General features: G+C 39.5%; 4 protein-coding genes and 1 pseudogene across 5 annotated transcripts; 4 read left to right on the forward strand and 1 right to left on the reverse strand.

Annotated features, from left to right (window-relative positions):
- Window positions 1–2,492: 2,492 nt before the first annotated feature.
- On the forward strand, window positions 2,493–4,616 carry LOC103969677 (VAN3-binding protein). 2 transcript variants are annotated; one of them, XM_065085173.1, is made up of 8 exons: window positions 2,493–2,541; window positions 2,640–2,918; window positions 2,994–3,074; window positions 3,152–3,220; window positions 3,370–3,727; window positions 3,814–3,972; window positions 4,085–4,192; window positions 4,269–4,616. In XM_065085173.1, the coding sequence occupies exons 2-8, from the start codon at window positions 2,760–2,762 to the stop codon at window positions 4,508–4,510; spliced, it is 1,176 nt and encodes a 391-aa protein (XP_064941245.1). In that variant the 5' UTR covers window positions 2,493–2,541; window positions 2,640–2,759; the 3' UTR covers window positions 4,511–4,616. The 2 variants fall into 2 exon arrangements, with proteins under 2 accessions (XP_064941245.1, XP_009381574.2); XM_009383299.3 differs by lacking the exon at window positions 2,493–2,541 and having other exon boundaries at window positions 2,608–2,918.
- Window positions 4,617–5,195: 579 nt separating this feature from the next.
- On the forward strand, window positions 5,196–6,155 carry LOC135594855 (uncharacterized). Its single transcript, XM_065085364.1, has one exon. It carries the CDS (start codon window positions 5,196–5,198, stop codon window positions 6,153–6,155), a length of 960 nt encoding a protein of 319 aa, XP_064941436.1.
- An 868-nt stretch (window positions 6,156–7,023) lies between these two features.
- LOC135594712 (protein transport protein Sec61 subunit gamma) lies at window positions 7,024–9,341 on the forward strand. The gene is made up of 3 exons (XM_065085174.1): window positions 7,024–7,200; window positions 7,306–7,421; window positions 9,094–9,341. Exons 1-2 carry the CDS (start codon window positions 7,107–7,109, stop codon window positions 7,419–7,421), a joined length of 210 nt encoding a protein of 69 aa, XP_064941246.1. The 5' UTR covers window positions 7,024–7,106; the 3' UTR covers window positions 9,094–9,341.
- Window positions 9,043–15,320, forward strand: LOC103970006 (uncharacterized; annotated as a pseudogene).
- A 138-nt stretch (window positions 15,321–15,458) lies between these two features.
- On the reverse strand, window positions 15,459–15,890 carry LOC103969680 (zinc finger protein 4-like). Its single transcript, XM_009383303.3, has one exon. It carries the CDS (start codon window positions 15,888–15,890, stop codon window positions 15,459–15,461), a length of 432 nt encoding a protein of 143 aa, XP_009381578.1.
- Between the last annotated feature and the right edge of the window lie 253 nt (window positions 15,891–16,143).

Below are 16,143 nucleotides of genomic sequence, written 5' to 3' on the forward strand. Positions count from 1 at the left end.
TGCACTAAGGTTGCCTAAATCATCATCTCCCATCACTTCAAGCATTGAAGTTGAGGCATGAGTAAATTCCATTTATTTCTCTGTTGGTTTGTTCAATTAAAAGTTTGGCTAGAAATCCAGTTGCAAAACGATAACAATATCAAGCCATGATGTTCCAATTATCGGGGATCGACTATAATTTTTTATTTATCATGATTGAATTAAGTAAAAAAGCAATATCTTTAGTTGAATTAGAAGATATTTAAATCTTTATGTTTATAGTTTCTAGTAAAATCTTATTAAGTTACAAATTTTCTCATACCACTAAAATTTATTATCTTATCCATTCCGATGATAATATCTATAGACCTCATACTCATAGTACATACATGGTTCACCCATCTTAAATAATTTAACCTCATTTTATCCCTCCTCAAAGCTGCGTCCACCTAAATATATTCTTCTCAAAAACACAAACCTTTTTTGAATTATAAATGCAAGAGAATGCAAAAAATGATTTTGATGGTATATTTCATTATTTTGCATATCGGTATATATGCATTTTGGTCTATTATGTAAGCATGTTCGAGTTGATGTTCTTAGGGAAGTTGCAATAGAAGCTATTGAATTTGAAGTCTTTCTATGTGGGTTGAAGGCTGAAGCATCACTAGGCTGGAGAATAGCAGCTGCTTAGTTTCATGATGACTTCATTTTATTACTAACCACACAAAAAACAAGATCAGCATTCAAGTGATCCTAACTCTACATAGAAGATTTGAATAGATTAATAGTGGTTTGATGGATCTACTATCATTTATGTTGAGCCTAAGCATGGTTTATGCTCAACAAAATTAATTGATCAGCTTTTGCATCAAGTCGAATTCAGATAAACATAATATACTCCTAATATGTTATATGATATGGAATTCTTAGCTAATGAATTGATAATAAAATATTAACTCAGAGAGAAATGAGAATTCAAATGACTTGAGAACAATTAAGTCCAAGAATAAGCAAAAGGGATTCATCCACTTAGGAATGTGAAGTTTCAAAACTGAATTTTAATTTATTTTCTATATTTCATCTTCCACTCTCATTATTAGCATAAAAATATATATATTTTAGTGACTTATCTCTTTTATTTAACAGTTATTTGTCTTGGTATTGTAATACAGTCCTTTTGCCAAATCAATTTTTTTCGTTAATTTCGAAACATCAATGTCAGGATCATTGTGATTTATTCTTAAACAGGAACTTGTGACTATGATTATGACAGTAATATAAAGGCATCTTTGTCAGCATAACTATATTAGTACAGCTTCACAACTAAATATGAGCTTTGTCAATAACATTTTTGTTGAAGCTTCAATCTTAACATAGTGATATCAGATCCCTATTTTGGCCTTTTTTACAGCATTGCAAGGAGTCCCAATCTTTACATCAATGTAGTTCCTTATCATCCCTTACCAATTGTTAGGTGACAATATTAGTTTAGACATCATTTAAGAACTAAGGCTGCCATTAGATCATGATTAAGTTGCACAGATCCTATGCTTTCCCTTTAAGGAACACAGATTTAAAGAACACCAAAAGTAAACTAAAGCTCCAGCTTTAGTGTCTTAAGGTCAAGAAGCTTACTCTTTCTTTTAGCAAAGAGACGCAGAGAAGGTTCTCAAAACTAGACATCAAGGTTACTCAACCAACTCTCATCATTCTACTACTACTATAATAGAGAATTTTGTGCTTCTGATAGGGATCAAGGATCATCACTATAGCAACTGATCAACCTGAAACACCACAGAGAGTAACACTGGGCTTGAATTGGATCCAATCCAGCTTTAGTTTAAGTCAGAATGTTGAGATTTGCTTAGCACAGGTGTAGAACTCAGCATTCTTGCCCATTTCTCCAGTGCAGAAGACACTAACAAAGTGAGCTCGAATACATGACCATCAATTCAGTATCAACTATAACCAACAAGAAAGCTGAAGCTATGCACACATCAGAGCATGATTGAAGAATCTTCTTTTAGAGGATTAGGTCAATATTCTGGTTTGAGAAGGTTCAGGAATGGTCTAAAGGCACCTTTCTGCTACATTTATGCTTGTTTTCTAAGCTGGAATTTGAAGGCTGAAACATTCAAACCTAAGCAGTAGCCAATCTTAATTTTCCAAAGTTTTGACAGAGTGGATACAATGCAGAAATATGATGGAGCAGCTGGATTCGGTGTCTGTTGTTTCTCAACTCAACCAATGAACAAAGAAGGATGCATCTCATTATACATGTAGCAGTTTTGCATAAAGAATCATCTTCCATGGAAGGGGTCGACTGCACCTTCGGCCATCATGGCAGAAAGTTCAGAAACATCTCCTTCTCCCTTATTGCCACAAATCTTTTTAATGGTTGAAGCTATGATTCATGAATCCCTTTTGATATGTTTAGACTATGAGGTCCCCAATCGATTCCTTCCCTCTGCTCAAGAATGGGTGGTGGCAATGATCCATTCCATCTTTAATCTCATTCTAAAAGATAAATCTGCACACTGCATGTCTCCCTTTTCCTGGGTAATAATTTCCTGTGATCTTTACTTAAAGGGTGCCACAGCTAATTCCTTGGTAGTATAATTGTGGTGCTGATCATGTGAAGAACCTGGTTCTTTCAGAGATGCATAAATACTCTATTGGCGGAGGGAATCATCAATGTCTTGTAGATCTACTCCTTCGGTGTATATATTAGTAGATAGAACTCAATCCGTTGCCCAAGGTAGACCCTGCTCGGTTGAATGGATGCAGATGTGGAAACGATGGGCTCCCGTCAACAGATGGATCTTCTTTCTCATGCATGGTGCAACTCGGCCATCCAGGTCTTCCAGCCATCGGTCGGTGATTGCCCGAACGCGTTCGAAGAGAGACAGATTGTGGCATTTGAGAATGATAAGATGGTGAGTAGATCCGTTCATCTTCCCATTGTTGATAAAACCTGTCATACGAATTACGACAAGGAAAGCCCTGTGCAGCTGCAGAAGAGCGATATGAGCTTAATAGTGGATGAAGGAGATCTCAGGTCGACTTCGCAACTGAAATTTGATGATCTGAAGGTGCAGAAAATCGATAAATTTACGATATGGAAATTAAACTCCTTTTGTACTGATCAGATGTTGTTCGTTCTCTCCAGTCATGGATATGGCTGCAGAAGGCAATTCACCCAGAACTGGACTATGATCTCTGCATGAGAAAGAAATGGGTACATCCTTCTTCCTCATCTTTCAACTTGGAATATAGCTGAATTTTTTGTTGGAAGTTATTGTTCGAAGCAAATGCATTAGGACATGATTCTGCAACAAGTTTGCAATGTTTGTGGAACAAAGAACCCAAGAAGTTTTCCTTTGGCAGTTCTCCAAGAACATTATACCCTGGAAGGAGATCTCAATAAGGAAGTGGTTGAAGGAAATGAAGCAGAAGCGGAAGGAAGAAGAACGGCTGCAGAGAGCAGAAGTGCACGCAGCCATATCGGTTGCAGGAGTGGCAGCCGCACTCGCAGCCATTGCAGCAGAAAACTTGGAAGCTAATCAACACAAGTCTTTGAGAGACACGGCGGTCGCGTCCGCCGCTGCCTTGGTTGCAGCTCAGTGTGCACAGGTTGCAGAAGCCGCGGGTGCCAAGCGCGAGCAGATCTCCTCAGCCATCGATGCAGCGGCAACTGCTACAGATGCAGCCAACATCTTTACTCTCACAGCTGCTGCAGCGACATGTACCACCACTCAGTAGCGCTGATCCTGATCTGCTCGACAACTGTTAGCTTCTGCAACCTGTTAACAATCTCTCTACGTGTTTCAGCAATGAAGGGTGCAGCCACACTAAGAGGAAGACAAGGTCAGAGGCAGAAAACAAAGGGGAGTTCACCAGCACTTCTTTGCGATGACTTTGGCTTTGACCTCGGGAGGTGCAGAGCATCACTTGCCAAGGGGGATGAGATCCTTGTTGCAACAGAAGATGGTAAATGGCATGTTCTAACATGCACTGCACATTTTGATCATATCTACCAAATTCCATACCCACTATGCATTATTTTTGCTTAAATAGTTACTCTCTTCATGATTTTGATCAGGTAAATGCAGGTTGAGATCAGTCTCAGCCATCTTAAACAGGGATGCGAAGGTTGTCCTAAGAATCAAGAAGACAAATGCTCTCATGGTCTTCTCCACTGCGAAAGAAAGTAAGTTAAATGTCTCCAAACCAAAAAAAAACCAGAGATTGTAGTCTCATTACAGTGTCAATTTCCATCTAATCAGGTGTTGTATATGAATTGGATACAAACCCCCTTGAAGAGCCTAAGAAGGAAGCAGATGGATCGTATTGCATTGGTATGCAAACAAGCCAAGGGAAGATCGAGCTCAAAACTGATGACTATGTGCAGTACAAGAAATGGCTCACCACCATAAACCACATGCTGATGCTCTCTTCAACTCTCAGCAGGAAAGAACTACACCTAATAAGAACTAGCAGGTGTTCTCAGAATGCAGGAACACGTTGATTATTTTCCATCTTCATATCAGTACTTGAAAAGAGTGAGTAATCTCTGATGTAATTTGCAATCTACTGCACACATGTGAGAATGAATTCCTTGTTTCTAATAAAAATCCATCTTAGAAGATCTTCAACAACATTCCTGAAAGCATGCTTGACAGCATAGATCAAGGCAGGTTATCTGCTGGGTAATGGGTAGTGTGTGCAATGGATCCAAGGAAAAGCCATATCATCACATATTTATGGTGTGGACAGTATAGATTATGGATATCAATTTGGAAATCTTTTAAATCGGGCCTATAATGTTTGGAATTGTGATGTATAAGCAAAGTTTAATCTTTCTTCTTTATGGAATTTCCATTGTCCTGTGATGATAAGTTGAAGCTGTAAGCTGTTCTTGAAAGCTCTATCTATCTTCTCCAAGTATTCGGAACCTCTACTGCAAATAGTGTTGTGCAGGTGGATGGATTACTTTGTTATTCCATTGTTTAAATGGCCCTTACCCACTCATTGTGGATGTCACCTTTCTCTCTCTCTCTCTCTCTCTCTCTCTCTCTCTCTCTCTGTGTCATCACAGCCAACAACTATTGGAGTCTCTCCGACTTCTTGACGAAGAAGACCACAAGTCCTCCTCCCTCTTTCTTGTCATATCTCAACCCGGAGAACCGCAAGATCGCTCACTGCGCATCACCATGGGCTTCAACTCCAAAGCCATGGCAGCCTCGTCTGATCCCCTTGGCGTCCTCCAAATCCTTTGGGAGTCGCTTCACCTCCCCATCAAGTCTGGTCAACTCTTCTTTCCCATCCTCCTCCTCTCCCTCCTCTCCTCCTCCCTCCTCTTCTTCTGCTACTTCTCCATCGCACCCATCCCCCTTGACTTGGTTTCCAAGATCTCAATCCTCCTTGAGGAAACAAACCACCGTCCTCCCGACCTCCTCCTCGACATAGAGAGAGACCTCAGGGATTTTGCTGGGCTAGCAACTTCGATCACGCTTTTCTTCTTCTTCTCCTCCTTGTTCCTTGTCCTGGCCACTCTCTACACCTTTGCTATGGCTTACAGTAACAGGAACATAACGCCTAAAGATCTCTTCCTCCGGATCGCTCGCCGTTGGTACCAGACCATGATCACCAGGCTCTACGTAGTCCTCCTCACCGCCGGCCTCGGGCTCCTGTCTTCGCTTGGCGTTGGCACCGCAAAATTGGTCTCCGATGGTTCCAGCGCTGCCTTCAGCTTTGGCCTGAGCCTAGCAGGCCTCTTGCTTCTTCTGTATCTTTACCTGTTGACCCGGTGGTCGATGAGTCTGGTGATCGCTGCGGTGGAGGAGACGTGGGGGATCGGCGCACTCTCGTGGTCGGTAGAGCTCTACATAGGCAATAAGAAGCGAGGGATTGTTCTCACCCTCATGCTGTTGGCCGTCAAGGTGGCGATCTACGGAGCATTTGCGGCTGTCATGATGGCATCGGGGCCGCCTCAGCCGACGGAGGCACCGATGGCGATCGTATACATCGTCGCAGCGGCAGATGCTCTGTGGGACCTGTATTCAATGGCTGTGTACACAGTGTTCTACTATGAGTGCAGGAAGAGCCATGGCTTGGAGTATACTGGCTTGCCTGTTGTCTTAGTGAGAGTCAATGCAGTAGTCGTACATTGAGATGGAATCTACTAAAAGGAGTTGGTGTGTGTGTTCATTGCTCCTTTTGTTCTCTTGTTATAGCTCATTTTATATTCTCAATATGTCAAATAAATAATTGTTTGAGTATCCATAGTCCTTCAAAATGATGTCTTCTTTGATGTTTCTGCAGTACACATTGATTATTGGCAAACACATAAGTATTTAATTAGAGTTTCTCTCATAGCAATGCTGATATGTAAACGATACAAGCATTCGAGGGAATGTACATGTATTTACTAACAATCTGTAGGGTAAATATATTATTTTGTGAACAACGAGAAAACTATAACGCGAAGATGAATTCCCCTAAAAGCCCATACTTTTGAAATTTTTTCACTCCTACTTTGAAAAATTGGCATAGAGCCTTCGTTCATGTCTCTATCGAATTCATTATCGTTATATTCTATATAGTCATCTTATCCCAGATCAACATAGTTCTCACGTAAAAAAAAAAGAAAGCACGAAGATGATAAGTTTGATAAGGGCAATAGGATTCATGAAGATAGCAACGACTCTTGTATCACATCCTTTCTCGCGTAAGGACTATGATTAACGCACAGAGAGGCAAGACCGATAATGTCCGACAACAACCCTCGTGTCCTTCCTTTCTCGTGCAAGTGCAAGGTTAGCAGGGTTCACGCGAGAGGTCCGATAGGGTAAAGGAAAATAATTATTTATCAAAAATAAATTATTTTTTAAAGTAGGGAATACTTAGTGAAAAAATTTCAAAAATAGTAGTTTGTTTTTTTGGGGGAGAATTCGCCGTATCGTGGATCCATTAGAATGGACGGCTCCGATTAAACAGAGAGCTTTCTTAAACCGTTTTTCGATCATCTCCTTGTCTTCCTCTCTCTCTCTCTCTCTCTCTCTCTCTCGATCTCTTGATCTAGTTTTAGGTTTTTCGATCCGCGACCTTCTCTGATCCCGCGAATGGATGCCTTGGATTCCGTCGTAGATCCTCTGAGGGAATTCGCAAAAGACAGTGTCCGCCTCGTCAAGAGATGCCACAAGCCCGATCGCAAGGGTGAGTTACGATCTGCAAGATTTGGTTTTTTTTTTTTTTTTTGTATGCAGTAGATGTTGCTCTTTCTATTGATTTTGATTGGTTGTGACCCGTTTGAGTCTGTAGAGTTCACGAAGGTGGCGATCCGCACGGCGATCGGTTTCGTGGTGATGGGATTCGTTGGCTTCTTCGTGAAGCTGATCTTTATCCCGATCAACAACATCATCGTCGGTTCGGGCTAGGTAAATTGATGATAATCCGTCTGTGTCGTCAATCTGAGTTGCTTGTTATGGATTTTTTTAGGTCATAATACTTCTTTTTTTATAAAAGGATTTAGATATTCTCTGTTGTGTTTCATAATGTTTGTATCTTCAGATTCTTAAATTGATCCTTTTTTGAATTTGGTAGCTTTAGTAAGATGATCTTTATTGCTGATATTCTTTCAATTGGGCATCCAATATGAACTTATTCTTCAGTCATGGTCTCAGTCGGTAAGGCGTCTTGGTCCAACAGGCTATCTTCTAACCCTAGTTTTCTAGTTGCTAGTATGTTTAAGTGGTCATGGTAACAGGTTAATAAATTATCTCGCTTCAAAAATTAGTTTTCAATGAAAGATATCACCCATGTGAAAGAACATATCCCCTTACGTAGGAAGGAACTGGCTGCCGATTCCATCTTCTTGATCTCCAATTTTGATGGAACATGCAATCTTGTTATGCTTTATTTAAAAATATTATGAGGATTTACAACTCTTTACGAGAATCTTTGAATCATATCTAGGAATTTGTTTATGCAGCACAAGGGAAGTTATACGCAGACTGGAAAATACTGGTGTTGTGTACCGATCTGCACAGTATACAAAACCATGGTTTCCATGTCTTGGAATTTCGATGAAGTGAAATTTTACCGAGCTCGTATATGGTTTCAACACCACATATAAAGTGCAAACTTAGTATCACTGTGTGGTTTTTGATGTACTAAATCCATTTCCTTGACACGAGCATCAATTCAATAATTTTTTAACTAACAAATAAGGGTATGGACTAAGGGTAGGATAATTTTTTTAATTTGAAAATAGATTAGCTTCCACGATGAGCTGCTTTTTTTGTGTGTGGGAAGGGTGGTATTGCATGAATGTACAACTAGAAGTTTAATGGAAATTACTAGTGCCTATAATTTGTTTTGCTAGTCATGCAAATGACAATTCGAAAAGAAAGCTGGATTTTCTTATGCATGTATGGCATGGGGAGCATGTTGCCTTATAATTTTTTTTTTAACTGATGCTTTAGGATCTTGCATAATTATACTTCCTTCATTGGAAGTATAATTATTTTACAATGTTATTATTTTAGTGGAATTTTATATGTTGTGCTTTAGTTTGTATGATTTTTTTTTCTTTATTGTAATAACTCACTTTCCTGATCAAATCTCCGATATGACGTCTTGTAATATGTTTGTTTATGTCATGAGGTGTTTCTTGGTACATTTTAAGAGGATAATGACTAGAGATGAATATGTACCTCTCTTTCGCACTTTTAATTATCAACTATTTATCAAAAGGAGATTTTGTGCATGATAGAGTTTTTAATCTGGGAGCAGTAGGATAAATATCTACTCTTTGGATGCTGGTAGGCCCTCGTTATTCTCATCTTTCTCTTATTACCATCATATCATTGTCAATCTAGCACCAGATTGCCTAATATTTTAACCCAAGATAAGTCTTTTTTGGGGGGAGTTTTGAGCTTGACCCACTTGGCGTTGTAGTTGTGAATCACAAAATCTTACATATTTGAATAGTTATCTGTCATTATGTCTGCATCAACTTAACCTCTGTGCACTCAAATGAAATGACTCATCCCAGAGATGGATGCTGAAAGCAGTCCAGTTTTATTCGATGATGTTTTCTTGTCGCAGGACTCGCGCTTGAATTTTCGGGACAAGCATGAAGTTTATATCGACCGAGAAATCGATTTGCCGTCTTTGGCATTCTTGACTCGCCGCAGCTTTAGCATCAAAGGAACAAACAAAGATATTTTATTTTACTTTTTCGTGTATGCATTTCTAATTTCATAATTTTTGCTATTTTTTCCTGTTTATGCCTGAAATTTACTGATGTAGACTGATATATCATCTTTGGTCAAGACAAAGTGTTGGTTGTTCTAGTTCCTTAAGAGTGAGATTCACCATATACTCATGTGGTGATTAGGCATGAAGCTCCCCACATACTCGAATGCGCCAAGAACCTATTATGGAGTGGGTTGTCAGGTGACGATGATGTTGTGCTCCTTCAGTTTTCAGATATATATTTTCTCATAGCAAATTGATTCGTTGCTTTGGTATAATATCATCATTCTTAGTTTGCAGGTGTATATTCTGATAGAAAAATGCTTGTGTTTCTTTGACAGTTCAGCTTCTTCTAACAAAAAATTCTTCTTTCCGTAACTTTCTCCTCACTTTATTTTCTACCACTTCCTGGGTACGTGGTATATACTGTATGTATGTACTCGTGTTGGTGCATCGAATCGTGTGCATAATCTACATTGAACTTGATGAGGATATTGAGTTCTATATCGATTGATTTAGGAGTAGAAGAACCAAGAGTTTGTAAGTCCGTTGGGTCATCTTTACTTTCAAAGATATTTTTTTTAGAGTTTATGAGATCTAAAGGGATAAAATCATATGGGTACGTTTTCCGTCTAAAACAGATAATTCTTATCGAGATCATGGATTAACATGCTATCATTTTGGTCACATCCATTCTTTATTATACTCGTGAATAATTAGACAAATTTTCATTCGACTATAAACAATCAACTACTTTATTAAAATATCATGAATATATTTAATTTCTTGTCTTCGCCATGACGTAGGTAAAACAAACCCTCTACAATCAACTCAAGTGAGAAATCAATCAACAAATCCAATCTTATTACCAAAATATGCTCAATTGCTGCAATAGATTTCACGATACAAAAATAACTTTTATCAAAGGACACTCTGCCTCAAAGCATGGACAAGTGGCCACCGTTATGTCAGTGTCTTATTGGGCGACAGGCTGGACTGTGAGTCCGTTTGCGCCCCGCCTGAAGAATAACCCGGTCTTGTAAACGGGTTGCATGACCACAAACCCGCTATTGACCAACTCCGGGCCCTAATTTTTGCGACACGAAGAGCAAGTCCACCGCACTAGGGATTCAGCACCACCGCCTTCCTCGGAGCTTCGCCGCTGCCGGGGCTTCAACCTTCCCGCTAGGAACAGTGTGTAGAATAAAAAATGTGGAATCTTGCCAGGGTATCGGGGAATCTGCGGCAGTCTCGAAGTTTCCTCGGTGATTCATTCGCCCATTTCTGCTGCTCAAATCGGTCCCTCGTTCCTTAAGGTTACGATAGTTTCTGTTTAGATGGTTTTTTTTGTCATTATTTATGAAATCAATTCGTGTGTTTAGCAGGGAGGTTTGCTTTCCACTACATGTAGAGGTTTTACCACCCTCGAGTCTCAAGAAAGTGCAGGTGTAATCCCACCGGAGCTGCTAACGACTACTACGACTGTGCTTAGGCCGGATCGTGATATAGGTAGCTATTATTTGGGGAAGTGCCTTTTCTTATGCTTATTGCTGATCATATCGTATTTTTTGTCGTCAACTTGTTTTGTTGCAGTGTCCATTTTGCTGCATTGTTATCGCTTTTTTTTTTTTTTGGTAGTATTTGCACATCATTTTTCTTCCATCGTGATTTTGCTGCATGTAATAGCGGCTAAGTTGCATATGATGCTTACTGATGACTTAGTCTTGATTAATATATATTTTGGAAACATAGCTATTCATTGAATCCTTAATGTAGATAATAGGCGGTGTCTAAGCTACAAGGTAAAGTCAGAGAGAATTTTTTTGCTGATATTAAACATAAAAACTAATGGAGAGAAGAGGATAGAAGATGCAGGAGAAAAGAGAAGTTGTTTAGATTACCGTTTCTCTCCATTCCTATCCAATTTCGCTAATTCTGAAGAGTAGAAAAAAGGTTCTGGGAGAGAATTGGATTCTCCTCACTTCTTTCTAATTTTCCTCCTACTTTTGCTTCTAAATGGAGAATGTTCACTTCTCTTCTCTCCAGCTGTCCTCTTTGCCCCACTTCACTCCATCCAAATGACTCTGGTTGCTCATGAAGCAAGTTATATTCTTTTGTGGGTAGCTGTGTCACGATGGCTTTGGTGATGTCTCCTACTTCTGGACATGTTCCCCAGATAGTGATCATGTCCTTTATAATCAGCAACCAGTCACTTGTAATTATCTATGTCAGATCATTTTACACGTAGTGAATCTTCCATTGGGATTTCAATTGCTTTTTGATTCTCTGCCACCTATTAGCATTAGTATGCATAATATTTTGATCTAGAAGTGCTTCAATAGTTAAAGAAGATTTTTTTTTTTCATTAATCTTCTGTTTTTCATCTCCTGTGAATGTGTTTGTCCTGTAGGGCAATACGCAGACCTAGTTACTAGGGTGACAAATTTTCATGGTGAGGATAATGGCTTCATGGTTTTGGCTGGGGATGTTTTTGATGTGCCGATTAGAAAGGATATTATCCACCGTGTTGTAAGGTGGCAGCTTGCTAAACGACAACAGGTAATCTACAGTACTCATGCTTCTAAATTAGTTGCACATTAGATTGCTGATCGGTCTTGATATCATTATTTAATATACATAGTATTTCTCATCCCAGGACATGATTGTTGTGGATTTAATTTGGAATATGAAAATTTCACTTTTTGATGACATTTTGTTGATCAAATTATCTTTTTCTATTGGCATTTGATTTACAATAATGCAACAAACTAAATAAACCTTTATGATCTACTCTCAGGCTGGTTGGTTGGGTGGATTTTAAGGGTACTACCTGCAAATAATTCAAGGTTGTTATTTACTTCTGCAAATGCTTTAGGTCAAATTCTCTGGAGTCCATGACTTAGTTTGTATCAATTTTTGTTACCTGGTCTTAAAATATCTTCGTTTGACATGCTCGAGTCACTCAGATAGCTTTTCTTTATCTAATCTCAATTGATCCTGCCTCTAATGTACTGTCAGTCTGAATGCTTATTGGTCTTTTTCTCCCATGTTGCTTTCAAACTGGTCAATATCAATAAAGCAAGCTAGTCTTATTTTTTGGTCTCGTAAATTATGGGGAATACAACTATACACCAGATGCACATCTTTGTTTTGGGCATTCTAGTGTTGTTATCTGAGCAATATCAATCCAATAGTTAAGTTGCAGATCCATGTTATGGAAGTTATGTTTTGTGATGCCTATTTCACATATTTCATGTTTAACACCCATTTCTTTGGTTATTAGTTCAGAATGCATTTGCTGAGTATGCTATTCTCATTACTGAAGCATCCATGTTATATACTCTTAGAACCATCTATATTTGGATGAGGCTCAATCATGAGAATACTAGCAAGTTACAAGTTTACATGCTAGATATGTATTATGAACGATGGAGGACGCGTATAAATCTATTAATAAAAATGAAAATAAATTGCACTTTACTGAATCCTTATATGGCATGATGCTCATTTGCTTGTAAATGGATCACTCTTGTAAGATCGTTCGTTCCCTTTTTTTATTATTGCGGTTGAATCTTTACTGGATACTAGATGTTTTGTCTAATGAGAGGAAATTGTTTATGTAAATCGGGAAGAATAGTACAATGTAAGGTTCGTCATAGCATGACATATCGCTCGGTATGGATGGTACATACCGGTTTGATAGGGGATCAGGATGGACGGTACATACTAATCTGTCAGTACACTCCACTGTATAATATGTCAGTATGTTTGTATATACTGTACCAATGACTGGTCGGTATATCAGTACAAACCGGTAAGGCGAACATGGTACTTTGGTCAGTTCACAAATTTGCATATATTTTCTGATAAGCCTTTTAAATTTCTAACCTGCAGAAGTGTCTCTGTTTTGTTTTTGTGTTTTTCATGCAAATGTATATTTTTTGTCAATAGCGAGTTGAAGCATGCACATATTGAATATAAAGATTTGCAGCATGGCCTGTATTATCAAAACTGAGACATCCATATTGGTTGTCTTTAGTTTTCTGTTTAGGACTAATTTATTGGACCATTTTTGTTTCACATCATCATATATTATTTATATCAGGGTACACACCCGACGAAAACTATTAGAGAAGTAAGTGGGACAGGTAAGAAACCGTACAGGCAAAAGGGAACTGGAAGAGCATGACATGGGACTTTGCGTGGACCTCAGGTTACTAAAACCTTTAGCATCTGCTGTATCAGGCTTGACGCAAACCTATCTGCTATCTTTGTCCTTTCTAATAGGAATAATCTAACCAAGTGCACATTAACAGTTTAGGCATGGTGCCACCATGCATGGGCCCAAGCCACGAAGTCATGCAATTAAGCTGCAAAAGAAGGTTCGACGATTAGGATTGAAAATTGCATTGTCAGCTTGAACAGCCGAAGGCAAGGTTAGTCTTGTCTTGCTTTTCTTCCCTCCATTCTTACATTTTAATCTTCTGAACTTTTAATGGTTTTATTCTTTTCCTATTTTGGATCTATATGATGAATTTCTGGTTAATCCTTTTGATCCTTTTTCCTTTAGCTCATTGCTATTCCTGTATGGTGTTAGACTAAAATTTCCAATAATTGCAAGATTTCTTTGATATTATGGATTTGAAATACCCACACTGCATTTACTGCAAATTAAGCTAAACTCACTGTTCCTGTTTAGAAGATTCATGGCCATATATGCAGGGTTGTTTTTTACCGAATATATTAGACAACTTGCATCCGTTTTAAATAATATATTAGCTGCTTTCATGTTGCTTCTTATATATATTACCTGTATTTTCTGACGAGGAACAATCCTACTGGGTATACTAAACAGCTTATAGTTTTCGAGGATTTGGCAGTCCCTAGCCAGTCAAAACAAAGAATATTGTAAATCATGTTGCCCAGATGGAAAACACAGAAGGTTCTATTGGTGGATGGTGGTCCTATAGATGACCAGCTGAAGTTGGCAACAAGAAACTTGCATTATGTGAAAGTGTTGCCATCAATTGCAAGTCCACATGGGTTCATACAAGTGAATATTGCAATCATGATCAACTGCACAATTGGTGAACTGGAGTTTGGTTTCATTTGGTTGATTCAAGTCTTTATATCTATTCATATTTTCATGTGCATGCAGGGCCTGAATGTCTATAGCATCTTGTTGCATGACACACTGGTGATGACTCGAGATACTGTTAGTAGGATAGTTGAGCGGATGCACACTCCCATTAATTGTTGATGTCATCCCAATTAGAGGAGGAAGAATTCATGCTCCAGCCATTGTAGGTATGTTATGGATGAAATAAACCACTGACTGATAGAGAATGAATTTAATTTGCTCTTTGATTTCAGTTTGAGCTTTGCCTAGTCAATTTAATGTACTCTCATCATATGCAAAGAACCTTCGTCCAAATTGACCTGCCATTTCTTTTTTGTGCTAGGACAGCCTACACTATTGGATGTGCCTGATGTTTTGGTATTTGCCTGCTTTAGTTGCCAAATGACTAGAGTTGGAAAAAGCAAAGAGACTTTTGTGTAAGCTTTCTTTCTTTTTATTGCAGCATCGTTGTAGGACGAGAGTGTTTTGCCTGCAATCTTGATTGAAGAGAGAGACAGAGAGCTAACAAATGTCCTGACATGACAATCCATGATTGGTTGGATACCCAAGGAACCAAACCAGGAGACAATATGCACAGTTTTAATTAACACATGCTGCCAGAGTTGAAGCACAAATGGTGTAAATCGCCTGCAATCTTGAGTGAAGAGAGAGAGAGAGAGAGAGAGGAAATGTACTGACATGACAACCCATAATTGGTTGGATACCTCCGCAGGCAACTTCATCACTTATCCAGATCAACCAACAGGAGTGGGGTGTTTAGCTGATCGGAAGCTACAGCAGGTTGTGATCATGGGAGATGTAGTTCTTTGCACTGCTAGTGACAGTATGAAAAGTTGTAATGTAGCAAAGATTTGAGAATTGTTTTGGTACTAGGAATCTACATTGTCTATGCAAAAGGACTCTAATCATTGCTATCAAACCATTGACACTGCAAGAATATCCATTTACTGAGAGAAAGAGAGCATATTATGGTACTCGTAGACGTCCAAGGACATGAGAAAACCCAGCTCGAGAACTCTTGTGGACCTGTCGATTTAGAGCAGAAGCAGAAGACGGAAAAAGCTGCGAGTAGGATTCATAGTTTCAGCGACAAGTCTATCTCCTCCGCAGTCTTGCCTTTGTCCTCCAAAGGTCCGTAAAACCCCCACCATTTCTGCTCGGTGGTCTCCCTCCAAGCTACGGTCGTCACCTTTCCGAGACCGACATCATGGCGGGAGTAGTGTTCTTTCATGAACTCCACCATGCTATGCCGGCCAAAGGCCGAGCCATCACCAACTCCCGCAAGACTCATGCCGGCATGCGGGCCGACTGCGGTGGGCATCTCCCTTCTCCTTTTCGCAAGGCTTCTCTCCAGCTTGTGAGCGTTCTGGTGGCCGCCCAGCGCTTGTGAGCTGTAGAACTTCCTGTTGCAGTAGTGGCAGGAGAAGAACCGTTGTGGCTCAGGCGGAGACATCGGCTGCAGTGCTAGCTCCAGGTTAAGATCATAGGCCTCTAATTCCACTTCCATGGAGAGAGAGAGAGGAGCGGATGAACAAGGAAATGTGTGTGTGGTTATCCCTTTAAGATGAATGAGTACAGAAAGTATCTCAGCTTGAAATGAGGAGGAAAAGGGAGAAAGGGAAATTAAACAAGGCGTGGCAAGAGAAATGATCGAGCGAAGGAGACAGGAACAGGAGAGAAGAGATCAACGTGTGGAAGCGGAAGGGGAGATGGGGGGAGTGGGAGAAGAGATCACCCCCTATTTATGGCTGCACCGGAGC

Source organism: Musa acuminata, chromosome BXJ1-10 (genome assembly GCF_036884655.1).
Source record: "Musa acuminata AAA Group cultivar baxijiao chromosome BXJ1-10, Cavendish_Baxijiao_AAA, whole genome shotgun sequence".
Taxonomy (NCBI): domain Eukaryota; kingdom Viridiplantae; phylum Streptophyta; class Magnoliopsida; order Zingiberales; family Musaceae; genus Musa; species Musa acuminata.